Genomic DNA, 24078 nt, shown 5'->3' on the forward strand with positions numbered 1-24078 from the left:
TAAATTATCCAGGGAACTTGTACATTAATTAGTGTATGTAGTGATTTGCGTTACATCGATCGGTCTAGTGAGGCAGAAAAGGGGTACACTATCCTCAGTAGACCCAGTTAGTGTTACTAGTGTATGCACCGATAGATCCGAAGAGTCTATGTGTCTGCTCCTCCATTGGGCATAATGTAAAGCAGTTCGTTGATTTTTCCATATCTGCGTACTATGTACATGCCCTATCAAGAAAACCAATTGTCATCCAGTTCACTGATGTTCATCAGACTATCCCCCTCTAAATGGTTCAGATCACCACTCTCACCAAAATTCTCGGTCTCCATGAATAAATCATCAAAGTTGGATTCCCCAGGACCCATCATCTCGTCCCCCCGGTCCCCTGTTCGGGAAACATGTTGGTGCCTGTATCTGACTTTTGTAATTCCATGTCGAACGCACCTCCACCGGAGGGCGTGGGAATCGACGTTTCCGCCGGATTTGAAGCATTCGGCTTTTCCGTGTCAGGTAGAGGGCCCCCAAAGGTTGACCCCGAGAGAAACGCTTGATTGCCCATATCGTCGTTGCCAAAGTCAAGGTTAAGGTCGAAGCTGTTCCCCCCACCACTATCATTGAGAACCGAATCAAAATTGATTCCTTCAGCCCCAGTCAATCCTTGGTCTGCCAGTGAAGCCACACCAGGATCGTTTTCTACTTCTTCTTTCACTGGCGCCTCCTCGCTTGGTTGAGGATCTGTGGTGGTACCTGCTTGCGGCTCTGTTGCTGATGGTTCTTCTTTTTTGAGATCCACTTTTTCAGGACTAGGGGCCTTTTCAACTGGTTCTGGTTGAGACTGTGGCTGTATTTGAGGCGGTGATGGTTGCACTTGTGTTGCAGTGGTGTTCTGGTCAACATCATTCATCGCCACATCCTCTGCGGGTTGCGGCGCAGCTTCCCGCGCCCTGATAGCTTCATAGTCCTTCTCCAAAAATGCTTTCGCGATAAACTGTTGATATGTTAGTAGAGTACCTGGGGGAGGACATGAAAAAAAAAAAAAAAAAAAAGAGAAAAACAAATGAAATAAAATGTATCAAGTCCTCGATGCATCTTGTATGCAACTACGTAATCGCTCCGAGCATCCAATCGGACTCACAATTTGTTCTGAGAGATTATCGAGGGCCACCTGAAAGCTCTCATAATATGATGGAATTGATCGTTGCATATGTGTGCTTGATGATATAGTCCCATTTTTTCTGAATAGTCTTCCGGTATCCAGTAGCTAGTTCGTGGGGATCAGTTCTCGTTCGTAAGTAAAAATCTCTTTGCGTGCGCAAACTCGAAGTTGAGTTGAGTTTGAAGAGGCCCTTACCGTTCGCTCCACCAATGTGGACAGCTCCGCCAGGGAGTCCGGATTGGAGTAATTGACAGCCATACGTGCAAACTTGGAATGTGTCTAATACAGACTCCCTCTATATGCGCCAACAAAAGTAGAGTATCAACCAGAGAAGAAGAATGAAACAAGGGGAAACACAGAGAAAGATGAGTGATGTGGTGGTACACACGGGGGAAACTAAACCCAATTAGGCTCTTCTCCCCCCACCCCTACTAGAGAGAAACAGAATCACTTCGGAACTTCTTCCTCTACTCTTCCTTACACCTCATCTTTCTCCCTACTCTTTCTCCTTTTTCCTTTTTCCTTTTCGTTCGTCGCGGCTCGAAAGCGACTCGCGTTTTGGTCTTTTGTCTTTGTTTCCATCTCCTTGGATCTTTGATCTCTCTCGCCTTATCGGTCCAGCGCTGCATCGCTTTTCCTTTCTTCCTTTCACAAGCCGCCCACCACTTCCCCCCCCAAATCTCGACACGAATCAAGAACGACGATCATCAAATCACCACTGTTTCTCCGATCACCATCACTCTCGTCGGTCTCTTCTTCTTCTTTTCTTATACACGACTCATTCAACGTCGTGTTATTAGAAATTGGAGCTTTGGTTGACTGGGCCCCGTCTGTTGTCCGCTCAAGAACTTCCCTCATATTGCTTTGTTTGGATTCTGCAAAGCTTGGCCTTTGATTGGACTTGCCCAACACCCCGCGACAACCCCCCTTTGACTACTTGATTTTATACTCTGGGGGGTTTTTTCTCTCTCTCTCTCTCTATCCTCTGTTCCTCTTTTCTTCATTTTTACCAGATACATTTCACGGTTGTGACTTTTTCTGTGACGAACGTTGCATCTTTCGTATCGTCGTCTTTGTCGATCCCCATTTATCTTTGCTACACAGCATAGGTATATCTTTTTCTATTCATTTGCATCACTCAATCCGACTTTATCCCGATCGCGTTTTTTATCTAAAAATATTTCAAAGCCTATACACGATGGCCGAAAACGCTTCCGCTTCGACTCCTTCCACCATGCCTTCAGCTGCTCAACCTGCTGCCGCTGCTCAGAATCAGCAGTACGATGCTGCTCAGGGTAATGGTCAGGCCAACCCCTCTCATATGCCTCCCCCACCACGCCCTCCCGTGATAATCCCCCCAGAACAACAACCCCATTCCGACCGCTATTGGATCCCCCATGTCCGCCAATATGATGTCTCCAACAAGCGCCGGTGGCTACGTTCGTCGCGCGGCTCCGGAGCCCAACAAGAGGGCTCTCTACGTCGGCGGTCTGGACCCTCGGGTGACGGAGGACATTCTCAAGCAAATTTTTGAGACTACTGGCCATGTGGTTAGCGTGAAGATTATCCCTGACAAGAATGTGAGTACATTAGGGGGCGAGGTTGGTTGACCCACAGCTACTCCCCTGAGTCGTGGCCTCAGTCAAACATTCTCAAAATTTGACTTTGGATGGCACACGACATGTTTCTACCATACGAATAGGGCTGATTTTCACAGCAGTTTAACAGCAAGGGTTATAACTATGGCTTTGTTGAGTTTGATGACCCTGGTGCGGCTGAGAGGGCTATGCAGACTTTGAATGGACGCCGAATCCACCAGTCGGTGAGTATTTCCACTACTTTCGTACTTTTGGTTCCTGTTTTCTAATTTTGATCTTCTTCAAAGGAAATCCGTGTCAACTGGGCTTATCAATCCAATAACACCAACAAAGAGGATACTTCCAACCATTTCCACATCTTTGTCGGCGATCTGAGCAACGAAGTCAACGACGATGTTTTGACTCAGGCTTTCTCTGCCTTTGGCTCCGTCTCTGAGGCCCGTGTGATGTGGGATATGAAGACTGGACGTTCGCGTGGATATGGCTTCGTCGCTTTTCGTGATCGCAGCGATGCCGACAAGGCGCTTAACGCAATGGACGGCGAGTGGCTGGGCTCTCGCGCTATCCGTTGCAACTGGGCAAATCAGAAGGGTCAACCCTCCATCTCGCAACAGCAGGCTATGGCTGCTATGGGCATGACCCCCACCACTCCTTTCGGTCACCACCACTCCCCCCACCAGGGTATCCAGAGCTACGATATGGTTGTCCAGCAAACTCCTCAGTGGCAGACTACCTGCTACGTCGGTAACTTGACTCCCTATACTTCCCAGAATGACTTGGTGCCGCTGTTCCAGAACTTCGGATACGTTCTCGAGACTCGTCTCCAGGCTGATCGTGGCTTTGCATTCGTCAAAATGGATTCTCACGAGAATGCCGCTATGGCTATCTGCCAGCTGAATGCGTATAATGTCAACGGTCGCCCGCTCAAGTGCAGCGTATGTTATCAGCCTTAAAAACATCTCGCCCTGTCCCATTTTACTGACTTATATTTTGTACAGTGGGGCAAGGATCGTCCCCCAACTGGCCAGTTCGACAACTTCTCCCCGCAACAGGCGAATGCCACTTTCCCCAACAGCCCTGGATTCTTTCCTCAGTATGGCGGTCCTGCAAACCCCATGACCCAAGGTATGAGTGCTTGTTCTAAAACCCCCAAAATATCAGAAGCTGATGATCAAATAGGTCCTGCCCCTGCTGGTCGAGGCTGGGACCAAGGTGCAAACAACTTTGGCGGACCTGGCATGCCCGCTCAGGGCTTCCCTCAGGGTAATGCTGCGGGCTACGGCCGTGGCCAACCCATGTCCCCGTCTGGAAACTGGGACCAAGCCAACAGCAACTTCAACGGAGCCTACCAGGCGTAGATCTTCATTGGAAACCTTTGAGTGCTGTTGACATCTTGCCACATACTACCTTGGTTGTTGTGATTCTAGCTTCTGTGGGGCTGGTTGTAAGATCACGCAAGCTAGTGATGGTCAAATCCACCACGATGCTCCCGACTTGACCAGTCTCTTCCTTTCTTTCACCATTTTACGTCCTCCTATCATCCTATCTCCCCTCTCCGTTCTAATTGTTGAAACTGTCTTTCCAAGTGGATTTCCCGAGCGTTCAAAATGCTTTTCTTTTGAATGGAATTTGTGTGTTGTGCACCGAATACCCCAAGTCCACTCTGTTGGTTCGATCTTTCTTTTACTGTTTTAAAGTGTTCAAGCACCTTTTTGAAGACCCCTTTGGATGTTTGATTGATGTGCTGTGCTCTCCTAAAATAAAAGCGATCTTCCCTACTCTCCTTTTTATACTCATTTTCCCTTGCAACCCGTTCTTGTGAATTCTTTTGATCCGATGTTATTGCATTGCCCTCTTAAGTATATTTTGCAGGGTTGAATTCGTTTCTTGTCTTTTTTCCCCTCTCTTTTTCTTAGGCCCATATTTTCTTTTCATTGTTTGATACTGCTTCTTCGTTACTCAAAACATGCTTTTTTTTCTCCCCTTCTCGCCCTCTTACCATGGGCTGCTTGGTTGACAATTTGCCCTGATGGCAACTTTTTTTTTCGCCTTTTTCTTTCTTTCCTCCCGAAGTATTCGTATTTGCCCGTTATGAGTCCCCTTGTCGTGCTTGACACCATCGGTCTTTGTGATTTTTTCCTATCTCATGCCTGCTGGCGTTCTAGCCGATATACCAATTTGCCTTTTTTATCCATTCTTTCAATCCTTATACTCCTTGTCTCTTTTGCCTTCTTCTCTTTCTACCCTACTCTTGACACCTTGTGATAGGACCTCCTGTCTTGCCTATGAGGGTCACTTTTGTGCACGGTTCTCGATTGCAGTTGGGTCTACCAGGTATCTGTATGTAGCCAAAACGATAAGCTCACATAGGAGAGAAATTTCGAATTTCCGAGAGAATGGCAGCTAATAAAAAGAGGAATATTATCTTGGTTCATTGATTCTGATATGTCAAATTCTCTCGGCTTCGTCTTTTCGAATTTGGCGAATATCTCAAGGTAGTTTCGTGAAGGGATACTCTCGTAATCCCAACGCTTCATCGATGACAAGCTGTGTAGGCGGAATGAGAGAATAGTAAAAAAGAGTGACGAAAGAGAGGTCTTTTTCAGCCAGAATAATCATATAACAGGAAAACTTATACTACTCTAATTATTATTTATCTAACCAAACTATACATTTTGTAGGCCGGCATAGTTTGATGCCTGAGGCGGTATACATGTCGCCCGCTCACTTCTCCGTATCCACTTCCCTTCTCAACCCCCGGCTTTCACAGATACACAACCCAGGGCAACATCCTACCATCCGGACAGGACTCACAAATGTTGGGTGACTGAAATCCAGCAAGCTGAACGGTTCAGCTCACCGTTTTTACCCGCCTCAATGGACAATGGCGAAAGTAACAACGCGAGATTCGCAGCCGTCGACGGACTCTCAAATCGCACGCGATCCGGCAGCGCAAGTAGCGGTCACAAACGAAGTCTCTCTGGCTCCCTCCTCTCTCGCCTTTCTTTCCTTCGTATGAGTCAGGCGACACAAGCGGAAGCCGGTCCGGATACCATGGAACAAGACGGCGACACCGAGGACCTCGGATCCTCTTCTCATATTCATTCTATGACAGGCGACAAGACGGGTAGTGGGAAAGCAATGTCGGCAGTACTACAGCAACAACGACGAACACGACGGCGGCGGGGCTCTTTGCGTAAGACTGCGTTACTTGGAACAAGGCTTGAATCGAGGGATAAACGTGTGGCAGCAAGATCATCTATGGAAGCTAGTGCCAGTATTCGCGGGGAACCTATTCTACAGCATGCGGAGGACGTGCCGCGATCAATGAGAGAGCATACATCACCTCCAAACGATTTTACTACGGCGAGTGGCGGCTTTGGCGAGACTGGACAGGATATCCAGCCCAGCTGGTTTAGTACGAATACGGCACAGAAGACACTACGTTCCTCTTTCGCGCGCCGTCGACAGGGGGTTACCGCAAAGCAAGGATAATAATTTACTGGGTGAGGAGGTCGGAACAGATGACGAGGATCTCATCTCTTTCCCGCGCATCAATCCGAATAACAGTGGAAATGGCGCGAACAAGAACTCCAGTCCTGCAAATACCCTTCGCCTTCCTGCTCAGTCTTCCGGCTCTGAACCATACGGGTTCCCTCTTCAAGCGGATACAGCTTATCGACCTGTTCATCGCAAGTCATCACCTTTATCAACGCACCCCGTGGAAATAAAGAGTAATTCTGATATATCATGGGATTATTCTGAGACGGAGTGGTGGGGATGGATCATTCTGATCGTGACATGGCTGGTCTTTGTCGTGGGGATTGGAAGTTGTTTCGAGGTTTGGAGTTGGGCGTGGGATGTTGGAGAGACGCCTTATGCTCCGCCGGAGTTGGAGGACGATCCAACTCTTCCCATTGTTGGATATTATCCTGCGTTGATTATTCTTACGGCTGTTATGTCGTGGGTTTGGGTCGTTGTTGCCTGGGTTGGTATGAAGTATTTCAAGCATGCCAATATATCTGGGGATGATAGTTGATTGGGCACGCGTCTTTTTGTCTTGTACAGTTTGAGTTTATCGATACCACGTATTCTTCATTCTATAATAATTACCATGTTCTGACTACAGTCTGAGTCCCTTTATCTTAGTGCTACTTAGCAACATAGGTATGTATTTTTAAAATTAGTAGCACATGTTCCAACGTGTGCTTTACAGGCTAAAAAAACCCATTCGTGAATTCAGGCTATCAGCACAAAGAAACATATATCTGATAATAGCATAGGTATGCACCGCATGGTAGATTGAAACCCCGACTCCATATCCATTACTCGCTCTAGTAAATACCAATCTAGCCTAGTAAAACTCCTATTCATTTCCTTGCAGATCCCAACAAATGCTGATGCGCTTTATGCATAAATCTTCAATCAATGTGACACTGCGCAAGCATTCACATGGTTTGGCAAGGGCGCCTCCAGTCCAATTCCTTTGCCATCATTGGCAGCGGTTTCTGGGGGTATCACAGCGGTAGCGGGTGCAGTAGTTACCAACCCTTTCGAGCTGGCGTAGCAAGATGACCTGTCATGAGCTAGATCTTCTCCATAGAATTCATCTAGAATAGGGTGTAGCATCACGGTTTGCTTGTGAATTGTTACCACCGAGTTCGCTGGCACCGCTACCCAATTGTCTGAGAGAAAAAAAAGTTAGCTTTCAAGCCCATCGTGCTTGATTTGCTAAAACATGGGAGTTTACTCACGTCGTTCAAAAGTGATAGGCTCACTAGCCACCAGCACAATATCGGCTCCTTTATCGTGACGCTCCATTTTGAAGTGCCCCTTTGTATTTCCCTCTTTCCATTTCGTGCCCGACGAGAAGTACAAGCTAGCAGGTTCATCTGTCTTGCTGCTAATATATCGAGTGCAGACAACGGTATGACCATCCGTCACCGCAAAGTTCAGAAGACTCCTGGTCTCCAAGTCGGCGATATTGTGTTTCTTAGGAGCTTCACGCACAAGTTCATTGATCTTGGCAATAGTCTTCATCATGACTCGGCGCAAAAGCGCCTGTCCAAACCCCTCAGGCCCTGGATCCGAACTAGGATCTACACCTTCTTTCTCAAGGAGGTCGAGGAAGAGCGCAAATGACCATTCGCTATCAGTCCCACCTTTAACGCCTAGGAACCATTTATCGGCAAGTGAGTCGGACAGCGGTCGTTTGATATATTGGAATCCACCGATACCCCCGTTATGCATCCACATTAGGGTTTGGTGTTGGAATGGATGGCAGTTGTTATCAGCGAGAGCTCCCTCAGTGGTTGCACGCACATGAGCGAATATCAGATTGGAGCATGTTTTGGAAGCCAAACGTTCTAAATTCTCACAGTTCCAAGCTGGGAGTGTGGAAGTGAAAATGCAGGGCTCTGGGCCTAATTTAGGATCGGTATAAAATCCAACACCGAAGCCATCACCGTTAACTGGTCGACGGTTATCCTTTTGCTATGCGTTAGCTCTTTATCTGATTTTCACACTTATTTTCGACGGATTCTGGCCATATGTGGACACGGGAGCGGACAAGCCTACCAATCGTAACCTAGAGTCATAAGACTGCGTAAGTATAGAATGACTTGGTTCTGTGACCAGTTTACTGAGACGGATCTCATTCAGTCCCTTATAGATCTTTTGGGTTGTGACTGTCAGTGTTTGTTGCCCGTACTCATTACCCATTCAAACTTGACTCACCAGAAATCGACACATATTGGTTATTTAGATAGTCCCAAAATGACTATTTCAGAGTCGAAAAAGATAGAAATAATAAATAGCACGAGTCAAAGCCCTGTGAGGTTTTTGAGATTGACTGAAGAGGCACCTGAGCCCCCAGTTGCCAGCTCTAAAGGGCTTGACCGATCGTTTGTTAGGTGTTGACGGGTGGAAGTGTGTCACTGACTATCGGTACGAGACAGAGTGCAATATATCAACCACAAACTGAGCAAGCTCACGCCAAAAAAAATAGAAGAAATGCAAGTTTATCACAGATGAATGAAAGAGTAAAAAGCAAAAATAATATCCAACAGAAGGGAAAAATCCCCCTTGTCTACACCGCACTCTCGTCTCTACAGCACGTCATTTAGACTCACGTGATGAGAGACTACGGCGGACGAAGCGGCCAATTTGCGCGGGTCACGTTGATGTCAGCGTTGATCTTCCCAACTTTAACTCTTCTTCCATCTTTAATGAGATACAACAACAAGCCATGAGTGGGAGAATCCTCTCCCATAGACTCGCCCCGTTGGTGCGAAACGGGGTGGCACGCAACTTCCACCATGCCGGTTCAAGGACAGGAGGCTTGCTGCGCGCCGATGGAGGTGCTGCTTTGAGGGGACGCGCATGGCCTATAGGTGCAAGTCCTATTCACAATGTCCCTACTGTCCGGGAATTCTCTTTTAAATATGGTCGTTTCTTACCAAAGCTTGCTATGAAATTTGCTCGCATCCCAGCTATGTTTGGAGGTGCTACGGTAGCGGGCCTGGCATACGTCCAATATCAAGCCACACGTATGTGACTTATTTATGGTTCTACAGGGAGTATCGTTGCTAACTAACATGTTTATCGTATAGAGGCTGGAAATTACGCAATCGATATTTTCAAGAGTGCTGGCGAAACAGCAAGCAACACGGCGTCGAGTTTATTCCAGGGTCTTCAGGATGTAGCCGAACAAACACAACGGGGTTGGGACAAGACAACTGAAGATGTCGAACTTCCTGAGTGGCTTCAGAAAATCCTTCGAGTCGATGAAGAATCGCAGTCCGGTGGATCAGGAGGTGGAGGTAGAAAGGAGCCCAAGGAAGGCCGGGCTGTGGTCGGAGGGGCTGCCGCTTCGGGTGCTGCCTTTGGCTACAATCAGCCCGATGAAGAGGACACTCGAGCCGAGCAGAAGGTCGCCGAAGATGACCAGATGATGCTTCTTACCCGCAAAATGATCGAAATTCGCAACATTCTCCAATCTGTCGGTCAATCAGGAACACTGACCCTTCCCTCCATTGTTGTCATCGGATCACAGTCATCTGGCAAGAGCTCGGTACTGGAAGCTATCGTGGGCCATGAATTCCTGCCAAAGGGCTCCAACATGGTAACTCGACGACCTATCGAATTGACCCTGGTCAATACCCCCAATGCGCAGGCGGAGTACGGTGAATTCCCAGCCTTAGGACTTGGTAAAATTACCGACTTCTCCTCCATCCAGCGTACCTTGACCGACCTTAACCTCGCAGTCCCGGAGAAGGACTGTGTTTCAGATGATCCGATTCAGTTAACAATTTATTCGCCGAATGTTCCAGATCTGTCCATGATTGATCTACCTGGGTATATCCAAGTTGCTGGGCATGATCAGCCCCCAGAGTTGAAGCAGAAGATTGCGGATCTCTGCGACAAGTATATCCAAGCACCGAATGTCATTCTGGCCATCTCGGCAGCTGATGTCGATCTTGCGAACTCGACAGCTCTGAGATCTAGTCGTCGCGTGGACCCTCGGGGAGAGCGCACAATCGGTGTCATCACCAAAATGGACCTAGTCGACCCTGAGCGAGGTCATGATGTTCTTTGCGATAAGAAATATCCTCTTCGGCTGGGTTATGTGGGTGTCGTCAGCCGAATCCCACAAACAACTGCTCTCTTCTCTCGAGGCTCCGGAAACATCACCAGTGCTATCTTGAAGAACGAGAATGCATTCTTCTCGGCACACCCAGACGAATTTGGTCCCCAATCAGAGACCTCGGTTGGCGTGTCAACATTGCGGAAGAAGTTGATGCATGTCCTTGAGCAGACGATGGCGTCTAGCTTGTCGGGAACGCGGGATGCCATCAGCCAGGAACTCGAGGAGGCAACATATGAATTCAAAGTACAATACAACGACAGACCGCTGAGTGCTGAATCATACCTCGCCGAGAGTCTAGATGCCTTCAAGCATTCGTTCAAAGCATTTGCTGAGAGCTTCGGCCGACCGCAGGTTCGGGAGATGCTGAAGGCTGAGCTTGACCAGCGTGTTATGGATATTCTAGCCCAACGATACTGGAACAAGCCGGTTGAGGACCTAGACACCGTGATGATGGAGCTTGATCCCTTAAAGGACTTGCCCAAGGCTGACCCAGACTCTCTGTTCTGGCATCGTAAGCTGGATGCATCTAGCTCTTCTTTGACAAAGCTCGGAATCGGTCGTCTCGCTACCACAGTAGTTGCCAATTCCCTCCAGAACCATGTTGAACAGCTTCTGGCATCTTCCACGTTTGCCTCCCACCCTGGGGCCTATAAGCAGATCACGGATGCCTGCAACAGCATCTTGAACGATCGATTCTTTAGTACCAGCGATCAGGTCGAGAATTGTATCAAGCCTTTCAAGTTCGAAATCGAGGTCGAAGACTCCGAGTGGTCCAAGGGAAGGGAAAATGTAAGCAAGGTACTTAAGGAAGAGCTCCGAGCTTGCGAGTCAGCTTTCAAGCATACCGAGGATCTCGTAGGCAAGAGAAAACTCAAGGATGTAATGGCATTTATCGACAAAGTGCGGAAGGGTGACATCGTGTTAGAGGGCAATGGTGCTGGCGGTGCCGGTGGCTTTAGTGCTGCTCTGCTCGAGCGAGGTAAGCTGCGATAAAATCTAACAAACTCCTAGCCCTTATCGAATCGATACTAATCCACTTTAAGGACGAGAGGGCGTCTTCCTACGGGATCGAGCCGATATCATCAAAATGAGAATGATGGCCGTACGATCCAAGCAATGCGCCTCGCAGAAAAACAAATACTATTGCCCGGAGGTCTTCCTCGATGTGGTGGCAGATAAGCTCACATCAACAGCAGTGCTTTTCCTTAACGTCGAGCTTCTCTCTGAATTCTACTACAACTTCCCTCGAGAATTGGACATGCGTCTCGGTAGACACCTCTCGGATGAAGAAGTTGAGCGTTTTGCCCGTGAAGATCCTCGAGTCCGCCGTCACTTGGATATCATCCGCAAGAAGGAACTGCTAGAGCTAGCCCTACAAAAGATCGAGGGTATCCGACAATTAGACGGTCGAAGCATGCACCGCAACTCCGATCGGGCCCAAGCCGCGAAAGAAACTCGCAGCCGCTGGAATATCTTCTAAGGAATACCTGCCATTGTCTGCGGAATTTGTTCGATGTACCCTTTCTCATACCCTCACCTCCCTTAGTTAGATACCTCTCCCGTCCCACGGTTGTAATTTTGATACCTTTCTGTTGTCTCTATTCCCCTCACTTTTTTTTTCTGGAGAGCTGACGATCTCTTCTTCCCCGTTGGGGTAATCTGCACTTTTCATAAGTTGCCATTGTACATACAGTTGGAGTCAACCAAAATATCACATATACTAGTCTTTGATGATTATAAACCCCGAATGCCTCCAATAACTTGGATTTACTTTGGAAATCTGATAAATGCAGTGCCGAATAGGGTACTACATGACTAAAAAAAATACTGAAGAAGACATAATTGGAAATAGATACTATAACCAATAGAATACCCAATAACACAGTTCCCACCAATTTCGAAGTGATATACATAACATATAAATCCAACTGGCATAAAGTAATAATAGTTCCACATCGCTAGTAGGAGTCAAGTAATCAACATATCAAAATTGTCAAAGCACGTTTTTCCTTCCATAAACCCTCTAAACAGATGCACCTGTGACAACGTTCAGCGCGTGACATAGTGCCTCCAGCTATCTAGCCACCCAACTCATAGATATTATCGTGAGTCTGGTTATTCGAAATCGCACTTGAGTGCCTATATCTTGATATAAGGCTTTCGGGATACCCTTTAACGCTAGGCTGGGAGGAATGGAGACCGGGTTTACTGGATGGATCTGATATCAAGTGTGAGCTTAAATTCACACAGGCTGTTCACTGTCAATGTTCGTACCTGGTAGTTCATGATGACCCTGATAATCCGTTTGAGGCTGGTGATGATCGTGATTGCCTGGTAGCTCCGCTACCATACCACTGGTAGATTTGTATTGTCCAGGCTGGGACGAGTGGGCTAAACTTTCACGTCTTTTAGACATCGATCCCCATCGTGGATGTTCTGTCAGAGATTTGTTTGACGTTTCTGACAGTTGATCTATATCGGACCGTGGAGATTGCAATGGAGACTGTGATGGGGGAAATAAACCTGAACGATCTGCCGGATTAATAGTCTTCAATTTTCCATCTTCCATAAAAGCCTGTAAAACACCCGCATCAAGAAGCTCGGCTTTCTTAATCAGACGATCTACTAGTACCCTCGAAGCTGCTTTCATTTGACTCTTGACAAATGAAACCAATGTAAGATTGCATTCGATCTGAATGTCTTCGCGTAAATAAAGTCCACTCTCCGGCTCCCCATCTATTCGGAATTCCTTCGGTTTGGACGATTCATTCGGTTGATTTCCGCCAATGCGCCATTTGCTTCGAATATCTATCCCCAGTGGGACGAAGGTATGTGTTTGTAGGCCCCATGAAGTATTTTGAAAACTGCCTTTGAAGCTAATCTTACCGGATCCTAGCTTGCCTAGTCCGGGGAGATATTGAACTCGTTCGATAATCTCGTACCATGTCGAGTAATATTCATCGGCAGCTGCATCTCTAGGAGCCTTGACGGGATGATATGACAAAACCAGCGGATTAAGCGTGATGATTTCACCGTGGCTATGTAATATGTCCAGAGCTAGCTGACGAGGCACGCACGATGGAATCGGCGTGATATTGATATATGATTCCTTCTTTCGCAGCATACTGGGCGATAGTCGGAAATTAATGTGCAGATTTTATATAGTTCTTGAAGGTGGATCGTCTTCCAGTAGCGTGCAGATGCGAGGTTAAAGTAGCGCGCGGAATTCATCGACGTTGGCATTATCAGCCCCCCCCCCCCCCCCCTCGTATTTCTCTCTGCTTACGGCGGGCGCCTAAAAATCAAAAACAGACCCCAAATGGAAGATTCTATTTCTCACCGCCTCTGAAAGTACTTGATTACACTTTTTTGAGTGTATTTTTCTTGTTGAAATTGAGATTTATACTCATGGTCTAATGTCATGTGATGTATAGAGTTGATTTACGATATTCTATCAATTGGATAGCTCCTGAAAAGTAAAACTACGAGCAAGCGGGGAGCTACTAGTATTGTGTTCTCTAAGTATAATCTATCTATGTCTATTATTTCATGGCATTTTCTAGTATTAGTCAATGTCAGATCTGTTCGAAGGAGCCCTTTAGTGATGGATGACTGGATCTTTGCAAACAAGCATGAACCTGTTCTAACAGACCTAGACGAAGTGGCTTGAAAGAGCTGAATATCTTTTTGTGAGCTACCAAAAAATAAATTAGAAGTAGCCTCTCACGTCAGCCTCAATTAATTAATACTATCAGTCTTGGAAGTATAAGCTACAACTAGTAACTATACTATAAGAGGTGAGTACTTAAGAGTATAATGTTAATCGAACGTTGGATAGACATTATTGCCGACTTTACATGCAGGTTGACACGAGCTTTTATGGTTAGAGTTACGAAATTTGATGATTATCACGTAGCCAGGTAATATTTCAGCTTTTTAGTAGATGGATACTTTCGGAGAAACCTCATACAAGAGCCGCATATGAACCCAGGTTTAAGGTAGTGGTAGATACGTAGTACTGGGAACTAACGATATAGCAGGAACCTCCATCGTTATCTTACGAGTAAACGTATAGATCAAAAGTAATTGGAACAGATTCATTGGCTCAAAATAATTATGACAATGACCAGACCCAGTCTATCAGTTCCCACAGCATACAGCCCAAATAGAAAGGAAAAGGGAAAAAAAAAACCAAGTAGAAACATACAAAAAAGGAGAGCGGATTAATGCTTTTTCCTGTCCAATTCCCAGTCGAAAATGATCTGTCAAGTGGAACACCTCCGTTCATATCATTGCGATGAGGGGGAAAAGTATACATGGGGAGAATGGATGATATGAGGAAGAAAATCAACTAACAAGACTAACGGCGGGTTATCGGAAATTTGCGAAACGGGTGGTGGATATGTCTATCTCAGGAACAAACGGAAATAGGATAAAGGAAAAGATGAACCCCAAAAGGCTGACAATGGGACGTGGAGCTGGCGTGGCGTTTCAAGGTTGTGAGTTAAGTAATGGACACGGAAGAGGATTTGTTCCGTGTATTGAACAGGAAAGGAAATGAAATGTCGTGTGCCAATGACACGGCCATTCTTGGAATATTTTGCATGCGATATGTTTACTCGCGGGAGACGTCACGGCCGAACAGGCGGGCCTTGATCCAGTCAACGGCGACCAGAACACGGTTGCGAGCTATGATTAATGTTAGAGATATGAGTCGAAAAGTGGTGCGGATGGGATTGAATTGAACACTTACAGCTGAAGCACATGCTCAGGTAAGCACTGCGCCAGAAGAGGTAGGTCAGGGTACCACCACTGGCGATGTTGCCAGAGAGCCAGGTGATATCGGCAACGGCACGCTCCTTACCAATGTAGGCCAAGCTACCTTGGTGGGAGTACTGGAAGGGACCAATCTGCTTGGTTCTACGGAGCTGCTTCTGGCGCTCACGGATCTCATCAAGAATCTCATTGCGCTCATCGTTGGACTTGGCCTGGGACTGGCTATCGGACAGGTGCTGGAGTTCCTTCTCAATGGCATCGGTCTTGGCCATGGTGTTGAAGAGACGAGCCAGGAAGGCACCCTCCTGGCCGGCAACCTGAGCAGTGGGAGCATAGTTGGTAATAGCACAATCGCCAACGGCCCAGATGTTCTCGGTACCGTTCACGACAAGGTATTCGTTGACAGCAAGACCACGGCGGGAGTTCTTCTGAGCGGGGATCTGACCCATCAGATCACGAATAACTGGGCGAACAGCGTTACCAGTGGCCCAAACCAGCAGACCGTAGGGGATAGTCTCCATAGCCTTGGTTCCATCAGGGTTAGTGACCTCGGCCTCAATGTACTTGTCAGTGACATTCTTGACCATAGTCTTAGTGCGGATGGTGATCTCTTCCTCCTTAAAGGTCGATTCGGTGTAGTCAATCAGCTGCTTGGAGAACATGGGCAGAACGTTGGGCAGAGCTTCGACCAGAGTAACGTGGAAGTTGTCCTGAATCTCGGGAATCCACTTCTTCAGATCATCGTTGAAGAAATCCTTAAGCTCACCAGCGAACTCGACACCAGTGGGGCCACCACCGACGACGACCATGTGCAGCAGGCGCTTGACTTCATCGGGAGTCTGGTCCTTGAACATAGCAGTTTCGACACAATCCATGACACGCTTACGAATGTTCTGAGCATCATTGACCTCCTTCAGGAAGCACGAATTCTCGCGAACACCAGGGATACCTACGAGGTTCCTGTTAGTTTGGATCTAAATGCAATCTCCAAGAGCTTAAATGGAGAGAGGTGAGTATCCTACCAAAAGTCGCGTTCTCGGCACCAACACCGATAACCAGCATATCGAAGGGAACCTCAGTGTGGGAGATATCGCCCTTGATTTCCGAATCATCGCTGATGTAAACGACACGCTTCTCATAATCGATCTTAGTAGCTTCGGCTTCAAAGAATTTGACGGTGGCCTTCTTTTGACGGAGAATGTTGCGAATGGGCTCCATGATCGAGCGGTGCTCGATCAAACCGGTGGTACATGAGGGCAGCAGGGGAGTGAACAGGAAGTAGTTACGGGGGGAGACGACAATGACGTTGTAGTTTTCGGTATCGAGTTTCTTCAGCAGGGAGACGGAACCCCAACCGGTTCCTACGGGGGCAAGGGTATTAGCAATGGATTACCCATCATCAAAATCAGATGTGGACGATGTCATACCGAGAATGACGAGGGTTTTCTTCGAAGGATCGGGCTCAAACTGCTCTTCGGGGTGACGGAGTTCGTAGATACTGTAGGCCAGGGCACCGGTGAGACCGAGACCGGTCAGCCAGGTCAGACGCCATGCCCAGCGGAGGAAACGGAAGCGCTTCTTGGGCTTAGGAGCAGGTGAAGGGGAGGGCGAAGGAGCAGCAGCATCAGCGTATCCGCGACGTGCAATAGGCGAAAGTGACTGAGTAACTGCGCGCAGCGGCTTCGCGCGGAGGACCTGCGAAGTCACGATGGACTGGCGCGAAAGCGAGGGCAGTTGCATCATTGACCGGGTGGCCATTGAGCGCATCGCTAGCGAGGGGCCAGCCATGATGGGGTTGGCAAAAAGCCCAAGGGGGGGAATTTGGGAGGGGTGAAAGATGGAGGATGAAGAGAGGATGAATAAAGAAAGAGTCAGAAGAAGGTCGGAAACTACGGGATAAAAAGGCCCTTTTTCGATTTGAGGCAGCACAAACTCTCCCCAAAAAGGAAAAAGAAAAAAAGAAAAAAAATCTTTCGATAAGGTGATTGCGTTGCTGTTTCGGGCGAATCGGTGTACCCGGCGGGTCCAAGGGGCTGTCTATCGGGTACTTACTTTAGATACTGACTTACTATGGCGTGCGGAGGTACCTCCTTGACCGGGTGTGCGGAGCCGCTCGCCAGAAGCTCCGCAGGGTGATTCAATCTACTAATTAGAGTAATAGAAATTGTCATAAGTCATTGGCCTCTTATATGAACCCGATATCTCATTTTCTTTCTAATACAATATTGCATATGTTGTACATAGTTGGGAAAAGTGATCTCGAGTCGAGGGATCAGAAGATGGGGAATGGCTAGTTCCGAGCGAGCTCCGAGTTGGCATTTCTGGACCCATTTTTATTTTAAATGTTTTATTTTATTTTATTTTTCGCGGCAAAATGGGCTTGAAAATGCGATGGAAAGGGAAATTCAAGAGAAATAAAATTGGAGACGTGAGGGGAGCTTTGAATATCCCTCCATCCCCAGTGAGGAGAAATTAACCGCTGAGGAGATCTCCAATTTTACAACCCTCTACTACATACAAGTACGGCATATAATTTAATTTAATATTTAATTATATTATTAGGACTATATTCTTTTCATATTTAACTCTATGATTATTAACATAATCCAATTCAAGTTTCGACTGAATTCATGTGAATATACATCAGACTGTTCCCCCGACATCACCCGCCCCGGGAAATCTCGTCAAGCTCGCCAGTGACTCAACCTTAAAAAAGTGAATCTTCAAAATGGAATCTGGGGAAATTCTGGCTTCTGCTGGTCCACTCCATCCACCTGAGCACCTGGTCTTTCCGTATTCTTCCTCCTACAGTGTACTTCCTTTACCCGAAGTCGCCCAGAATTCCGACTCAAGTACACCCTCGGCGGCTATATCCATAGATAGATAGCCTTTACTTCCATTTCAGCTCCTTATGCATTGTCTAGCATGACGTAGATTTACCGCGGAAAGATTCGCCATTGGTCTGATCGGCGGATCAGATGGCCCTAGACAATTTCTAGAACAGCTCACCGAAAGAATTCTTCCACTGTATGCATTGGTAGATGGAAACTGCTGGCCGAACATAATATTCTCTCGCCCCGTCTTGCCATATCAAGAGATTGATTCAACTATACTCGAGTGTACATAGTATACACTGACATCTGAGAAAATGCATTGTCAAAAATCTGCGATTAATTATCCAAAATTACACTAACCCTGCTGGTGTAATGGTCTGTTCTAGTTATCACTAGTGCACTGGCACTCGTCTGTTGCCATCTTCAACCGGAATTTGAAAGCCGGAATTTCATCACTCGGATTTTATTAGTACGAATGATCTGATACTTATCAATCAATAACGGGAAACTGTCTTCTCAATGCGATAGACTCACAGGTGCTATTAATCACAATAAATCACATATACAACTGACACAATGGTTTGGAATATAAGAGTATTGCACGTGTGTAGTAATAGTACAACGTGACCTTAGAGAGCTACCATCCATACAGTAGCTAGGAAATTCACCCTAACGGTCATATCCGTACTATCGCATGACTAACTTAAGCCCAGGGATATTCCACTACGCCAAAGGAATTCCAAAACAAGATTCAATACAATGGCTTGAGGCAGCTACTCAACCCTATTTTCAAGGTTGGAATCCATTCGATTACATGGATGCAATCGAAGCCCCATCGTATAACGTTACTGTGTATCATAGCAGCCCTGGTACTTAGGCAGTCCATGGACTACGATTTACGTGGGGAGTATCACTATAAAAAGGATAAAATTGTATGAAAGAACACGTCCAAGGCTATTTATACATGTACATCGCTCAGTACGAGAGCGTAAAAGTCAATCCAACATCAACAGTACAAACCCCAAATCACTAAATTACCAAAGCCTGTTCTCCGGTAGAACCTTCTCCTTCTTAACACCAGCAGTCGACTTACGATCCTCAGGCGAACGGAAGAACAAGGAAGGTCCCTCCATAGGCTTCAGCAAGTGACTCAGATATCCACGGTGAGCAGGGTCACGATAATACTCAATATCACGACGGCGGGTAGGATCCGGAAGACGATAACGGAAACCAAGAGCCTTCATAATGTTCGACTCGGTCAGGTCCTCAGGAGCCTTCTCGGCCTTAAGCAGGTCCTTGGAACCGCTCTCAGCGGACCAGGCCATGGAGATGAAAGGGTGCGACTCCATGCGGAGGATATGTTGGATAGCCTGGCGAGTGTAGAAACGAGTTGTCACTGATCCGCCGGCGGCTTCAATGGCGGAAATGGCGGAGGCGGAGGCGCGCGAAACGACCAGGTGGATTGGTTGTTTCAGGGCGGACTCGTTGCCGCCGAGGATCTTAACGCCTTCTTTTGCTTGGTGGATGCAGCGTGAGTGAGCTAGTTCGCGGATTGTGATGGGGCGGGTTGGATCGATACGGCCTTGATCAATCCATTCTTGTATGCGGGTAAGGTTTACAGGGGCGAGCTCGGTGAAGAAACTATTCGTGTGTTAGATGATTTTTGACGGTTCATTTCATTCTCAATCGCTTTCATATATTGATGGTAGTGCGATTGAGTGTGCAGTGGAAATCAAAATGCTGATGGGGTGAAGAAAAAAACGTACTGGTTGGTGGCGCCGCGTTCACCGTGTACGATAATATCCTTGGTCTGACCACCATTGAAACCAGCAGGAACCTTTCCGTGCTGACCCTGACCCTTGTGACCACGGCCGGAAGTTTTACCTTTGCCGGAGGCAGGACCACGTCCTCGTCGGATGCGTTTGTTGTAGGCTGAGGGATTGTCGGAGAGAGAGGAAAGAATGTGAGCGCCGCGCGATTGTTGAATCTGGGGCACAAGGAAAGCCAAAGGTGAGGATCGTGTAATTGGCTTGGTGATAAATTGCTGAAGCTGCATAGGCAGCCCCATCATTCGAGGAGTCATGATGTGCATGGACTTGAAAGGTTGTCAGTTGAGGTGCGGCCGTATCATCAAAGATCTCGAGCGGTCGGAAGAACGTCGGGCCGGGCGTGTATTTATGTACGTGCGCCAAAGTTTCTTCCGGACAAGGCTACTTCATGTAATTTTTGGCTCTGTGCAGAAGAAATACCATACTGGCCATTACTTGTAAATGTATTCTAAAATTTCCTAGGTAGGATATTGCTGATATGGGTTCTAATTTTTTTTTAATTTGTTTAAATACTACTGTGTTGTTTGCTAACTAAAAATAAGCGCCTTGTATGCGAATGCGAATGCGACCGCAGGTATGTCTCCTAGTCGTAATTGTAACAAAAGAGCAAATCCCAAGACAGAAGACCGATGAACGCCGGGAAAGCTATCCCAACAATTGATGTTGCAAGAAAGCCGATAAGAAAACCTCCTTCTAGTTTGGTGAAACGCCAGACAACATGCTAAGACGATGGTTCTGTACATAATGAAGACAGAATAAAGAAATGATAAAAAGAGATGTACAGCGAATGAGGAAGGTAATCGTGTAAGTGGTCGTAGCGCGGATGAGGTCGTCAGAAACATGTAGAAAATTCAGCCAGCGAAGGGCTGCGAGGGTGGAAAGTAGGGCTGGAAAGATCCCTGGCTCCACGCATCAGGCTGGATGTAGGGCAACAAGCCTGTCTTACGGTCGGCCGACGTCTTTCCCAGCGGTTGATAGTGCATGTGGTCAAAAAGGAACACTGCGTTGTGGCTGAAGAGATGAAGTGGGTGGCGGGATAAGCAATGTGTTCACAGAGCGAACGGGACGGTAAGGAGAATTGCGGTTGGCGAGGAAGAATGATGGAGAGAGATGAGTTTGAGGGGTGTGCACAGAGTATGCAGATACAGCAGGGGAAACAGTCCCAGACGTCACGCCATAAGGCGCCTGATTATGGCGACCGATGTCCGGAAGCGACGGCGCATTGTAAACTCCCGATGATACTGCGGGGAGGTTGGCAGAGGGGATTTGCTGAGCCCAGTTCTGAGAACGGTTGTAGACGGGGGGCATCAGAGCCGGAAGTTGAGACATGGCGGAGGAGGGTAGAGACTGCACCATAGGGTTGGAAGTAGGTGTTAGGTTTGGAGGTGGAAGGCGTGAAACGGGACCAGCCATCGGTGCTTGAGCGAGAGGGGCCGAAGTAGGTGTCATAGATGGCAAAGTAGGCATTCCTGCCATAGACGACGGGACAGTCAAGGAAGGAGTAGGGAGAGCATTGGAGCGAGCAACCCGTTTGGTAGGGTGCAACTCATTATCTTCATCCCGGCTTCGCTTGTGAGAGCCACTCTGCGGCACATCCCCAAGGTAGGAAGGTGTAGGATAGGGAAGACCGGGAGCTGATGAGTACCAGTTTGGCTGTGATTGTGGTCGAAACACATCAGATGGAGGCGAGGGAAGTTTGGACGACGGCGACGGCGACTGCGGCTGTAGGCGTGGCGGCGAGAGCTGCAGCACAGGGGTCTCGGTCTCAAGAGGCAATTGAGAAGCCTTGTTAAAGAAATCCCCAAAAAGACCAAGCTTGTTATGCCAGCGAGTCCATTCGGACTCTGAGGAGAATAAGTCGTAACGGATGTTGCTGAGGAACTCAACCTCCATAATGTGGATCTCCTGCACGGCGATGCCTGATACCTCGGCCCACGTCTTATTGGTGTAGGTATTATCGTCCAAAACTAGAATGAGTCAGCATGCGGTCCACCAATCACAGCACGGATATCGGAGGCGGTCAATTGATAAGCCCATGACTTACATTTATTGCCGAGCATCAATGCAACCGTCATCAGGCGGAATTCACTGCCCTTCTTGCCCTTGACACTCGCGTTGAACTTCTTCAATCGATAAACAAAGAGAAGAGCGAGCAAAATCACATTCTGACTGACTTGTGTCGTTGACAAGATTGTGGAAACCCATTTCTGAAACCCCGCGGTGGGGATGGCTTCGGGAACAATAGAGGGTACTGGGTTACGTCGGTCTTCGATTGCTTGGATTTTCGATGTTTTCTCAAACCAGAAAAGACAAGTCATCTATCGTTGAGCTGTGTTAGCTGAAGATTCACAGATGAAGATCACACTGAGAGACGTCTGAATCGTACCTGAGCAGCAAATTCGGCCAGGGTTCCTTTGGTATTGTTAATCGAAGACGGGATCCGAAGTTGTGAGCCTCCCGTCGTTCCTGTCGATTTCTTTTGGGTTGATTCCGAGGCTGGAGCTTCTTTCGCGGGGGCAGGTTGGCTATGTGGCTTCATTGCAGACATCATCGATGAAGAAATGGAGTCGAAATGAGGACGCGAGTTGGTGTAGGCATGCGAAGGAAGCCCAACTAATCCGTGAGCCTTGGATCCATAGTTAAAGGGCGGGACAGCGTTGTAGGTCAAGCCGGTCATATCGCTGGGAGGAGTTGGAAGACCGTCCCGGAAAGGAGCAGTCCAATGTGATGTTGAGGACTCGAAATTCGGTTTGCGGGAGTAGGATTCTTGAGAGGCAGGTGTGATGGAGCCCGATGTCAAGGAAGATCGATAATTGAAGGTTGAAGAAGACATAGGGATCGAGTTCAAGTAGTAGATTCAGGATCCAATCAACACATATAGGTGAATGACAAGGCGAATTTCAGGAAGGAATGTCAAAGGAGGTCAAGTCGAAAGAGTTTCAATACTCCATTCTCTTGTAGGTTTTAACACCAACAGGGTTTTGTTCCCCGAGTTAATAATTGCTAAAGCTGTAGCTGGGAGTTCCTTCACAATTGAATATGTAGTTGAATGTATGAGCGTGCTCCAATTGCGCATATGACGATCAACTGACCGTGAAGGAAACAGTCAATAGAAAAGATGTCAATTTAAAACGAACTTCTGAGAAAAGAAGAGAATGAATGAAATCAAGAAAGAAAGGCGAAAATAGGTTGGAAGTGAAAGAAGCTAAAGAAGTCTTCACAGCCAGAGGGGCAAAGAATGATGTATATGGAAATAGCCAAGCCAGGCCTATCGAGAAGTAGGCGAACTAAACCAGGCTAGAGGGAACCGCTCATCTAAGAGTGGCACCGGCAGTGAATTCGAGAAAGGAAAATTAAAATGGGGTTCAAAAAACAAGAATAATAATAATAATCAGAATAATAAGAATAATATATAAAAAGTAAAAGAGGAAAAGAGGAAATCAATGTAGGTAGTTTCCAAAAAAGAAAACGTTCACGGCTAAGCGGGAAAGAAAAATAAAATAAAATAAAATAAATTGGAGTGAGGTGGAGGATAAGAATAATAATAATAATGAAGGATGAAGTCAAGGCATCATCTCCATCCTTCTTTTTTTGCTCTTTTTTCTTTTTTCCTTTTTTTTTTTACAAGAACCAAGTCCACTAAAGGGAGAGAGAGGGAGCCAGGGTAGATTTGACCCATCTGGAGAAAGCATGAGTGGCCATTCGGGACAGAGTTTGAGCCGGACGCAGGTCCTGAGGGTTGATCCTCCTTTCTGGGCTCGTTTGGGTTCCGGTTTGGTCAATCTAGAATTGATTGTCTCTGAGAGAAGGGGGGTGGGTAAGAGGGAACGTAGTGAGTGAGTGAAAAAATAGTAATTAAAAAATACCATTTTATTTTTGGGAGGAAATTAAGAAAAAAAAGAAAAGAAAAAAGGAAAATGTTAAAAAAGGAAAAAAAAAAAGGAATTAAGTGGAAATACCGGTTGATGTCAGAGCTACCGGGGGAGGGAAAGCAAGTGGTTGGGGGGTCACAAGTGGATGCAAGCCTAGAAAGGGTAGGTCGCAGAGTAATGTTTACGGAGACCACTCGTCCCGGCCGCAGCAACCAAGTACAGTACAATTTGGCCTCTAGGCGGAACAGGGTGGAGGGATACTAAGAATGGCGTTAGTGTGTGGTTGAGCACAATCTGTGTACATAGTACGGAGTACTGTACAGATTACATTAAAGAGAGAGGCCGAGTGTGGAAGACAGAAAGGGCAA

General features: G+C 47.1%; 9 protein-coding genes across 9 annotated transcripts; 3 read left to right on the forward strand and 6 right to left on the reverse strand.

Moving 5' to 3' along the window:
• Positions 1-227: 227 nt before the first annotated feature.
• On the reverse strand, positions 228-1411 carry N7469_008212 (uncharacterized protein; the record flags this gene model as incomplete). Its single annotated transcript, XM_056647130.1, has 4 exons — positions 228-382; positions 442-985; positions 1133-1258; positions 1349-1411. 4 exons carry the CDS (start codon positions 1409-1411, stop codon positions 228-230), a joined length of 888 nt encoding a protein of 295 aa, XP_056498681.1.
• A 940-nt stretch (positions 1412-2351) lies between these two features.
• Positions 2352-4109, forward strand: N7469_008213 (uncharacterized protein; the record flags this gene model as incomplete). Its single annotated transcript, XM_056647131.1, is given in 6 exon segments — positions 2352-2498; positions 2515-2733; positions 2871-2975; positions 3039-3686; positions 3750-3876; positions 3931-4109. The coding sequence occupies 6 exon segments, from the start codon at positions 2352-2354 to the stop codon at positions 4107-4109; spliced, it is 1425 nt and encodes a 474-aa protein (XP_056498682.1).
• A 1519-nt stretch (positions 4110-5628) lies between these two features.
• N7469_008214 (PIG-Y family protein) lies at positions 5629-6790 on the forward strand (the record flags this gene model as incomplete). The annotated part of the gene is made up of 2 exons (XM_056647132.1): positions 5629-6164; positions 6223-6790. The coding sequence occupies 2 exons, from the start codon at positions 5629-5631 to the stop codon at positions 6788-6790; spliced, it is 1104 nt and encodes a 367-aa protein (XP_056498683.1).
• Positions 6791-7176: 386 nt separating this feature from the next.
• On the reverse strand, positions 7177-8502 carry N7469_008215 (glutamine amidotransferase subunit DUG3; the record flags this gene model as incomplete). The annotated part of the gene is made up of 4 exons (XM_056647133.1): positions 7177-7436; positions 7506-8244; positions 8329-8424; positions 8488-8502. The coding sequence occupies 4 exons, from the start codon at positions 8500-8502 to the stop codon at positions 7177-7179; spliced, it is 1110 nt and encodes a 369-aa protein (XP_056498684.1).
• A 496-nt stretch (positions 8503-8998) lies between these two features.
• Positions 8999-11879, forward strand: N7469_008216 (dynamin-related GTPase MGM1; the record flags this gene model as incomplete). Its single annotated transcript, XM_056647134.1, has 3 exons — positions 8999-9299; positions 9363-11378; positions 11443-11879. The coding sequence occupies 3 exons, from the start codon at positions 8999-9001 to the stop codon at positions 11877-11879; spliced, it is 2754 nt and encodes a 917-aa protein (XP_056498685.1).
• A 762-nt stretch (positions 11880-12641) lies between these two features.
• N7469_008217 (uncharacterized protein) lies at positions 12642-13523 on the reverse strand (the record flags this gene model as incomplete). The annotated part of the gene is made up of 1 exon (XM_056647135.1): positions 12642-13523. One exon carries the CDS (start codon positions 13521-13523, stop codon positions 12642-12644), a length of 882 nt encoding a protein of 293 aa, XP_056498686.1.
• Positions 13524-14998: 1475 nt separating this feature from the next.
• N7469_008218 (uncharacterized protein) lies at positions 14999-16963 on the reverse strand (the record flags this gene model as incomplete). Its single annotated transcript, XM_056647136.1, has 4 exons — positions 14999-15088; positions 15153-16124; positions 16198-16536; positions 16603-16963. The coding sequence occupies 4 exons, from the start codon at positions 16961-16963 to the stop codon at positions 15015-15017; spliced, it is 1746 nt and encodes a 581-aa protein (XP_056498687.1). The 3' UTR covers positions 14999-15014.
• A 2080-nt stretch (positions 16964-19043) lies between these two features.
• N7469_008219 (mitochondrial 54S ribosomal protein uL15m) lies at positions 19044-20092 on the reverse strand (the record flags this gene model as incomplete). Its single annotated transcript, XM_056647137.1, has 2 exons — positions 19044-19650; positions 19776-20092. 2 exons carry the CDS (start codon positions 20090-20092, stop codon positions 19044-19046), a joined length of 924 nt encoding a protein of 307 aa, XP_056498688.1.
• Positions 20093-20825: 733 nt separating this feature from the next.
• N7469_008220 (uncharacterized protein) lies at positions 20826-22671 on the reverse strand (the record flags this gene model as incomplete). The annotated part of the gene is made up of 3 exons (XM_056647138.1): positions 20826-21805; positions 21883-22156; positions 22225-22671. The coding sequence occupies 3 exons, from the start codon at positions 22669-22671 to the stop codon at positions 20826-20828; spliced, it is 1701 nt and encodes a 566-aa protein (XP_056498689.1).
• Positions 22672-24078: the final 1407 nt, after the last annotated feature.

This window comes from Penicillium citrinum, assembly GCF_028827155.1.
Source record: "Penicillium citrinum strain IBT 23319 chromosome Unknown utg000007l:1.0-2040159.0:1.0-2041076.0, whole genome shotgun sequence".
In the NCBI taxonomy this organism is placed as follows: Eukaryota; Fungi; Ascomycota; class Eurotiomycetes; order Eurotiales; family Aspergillaceae; genus Penicillium; species Penicillium citrinum.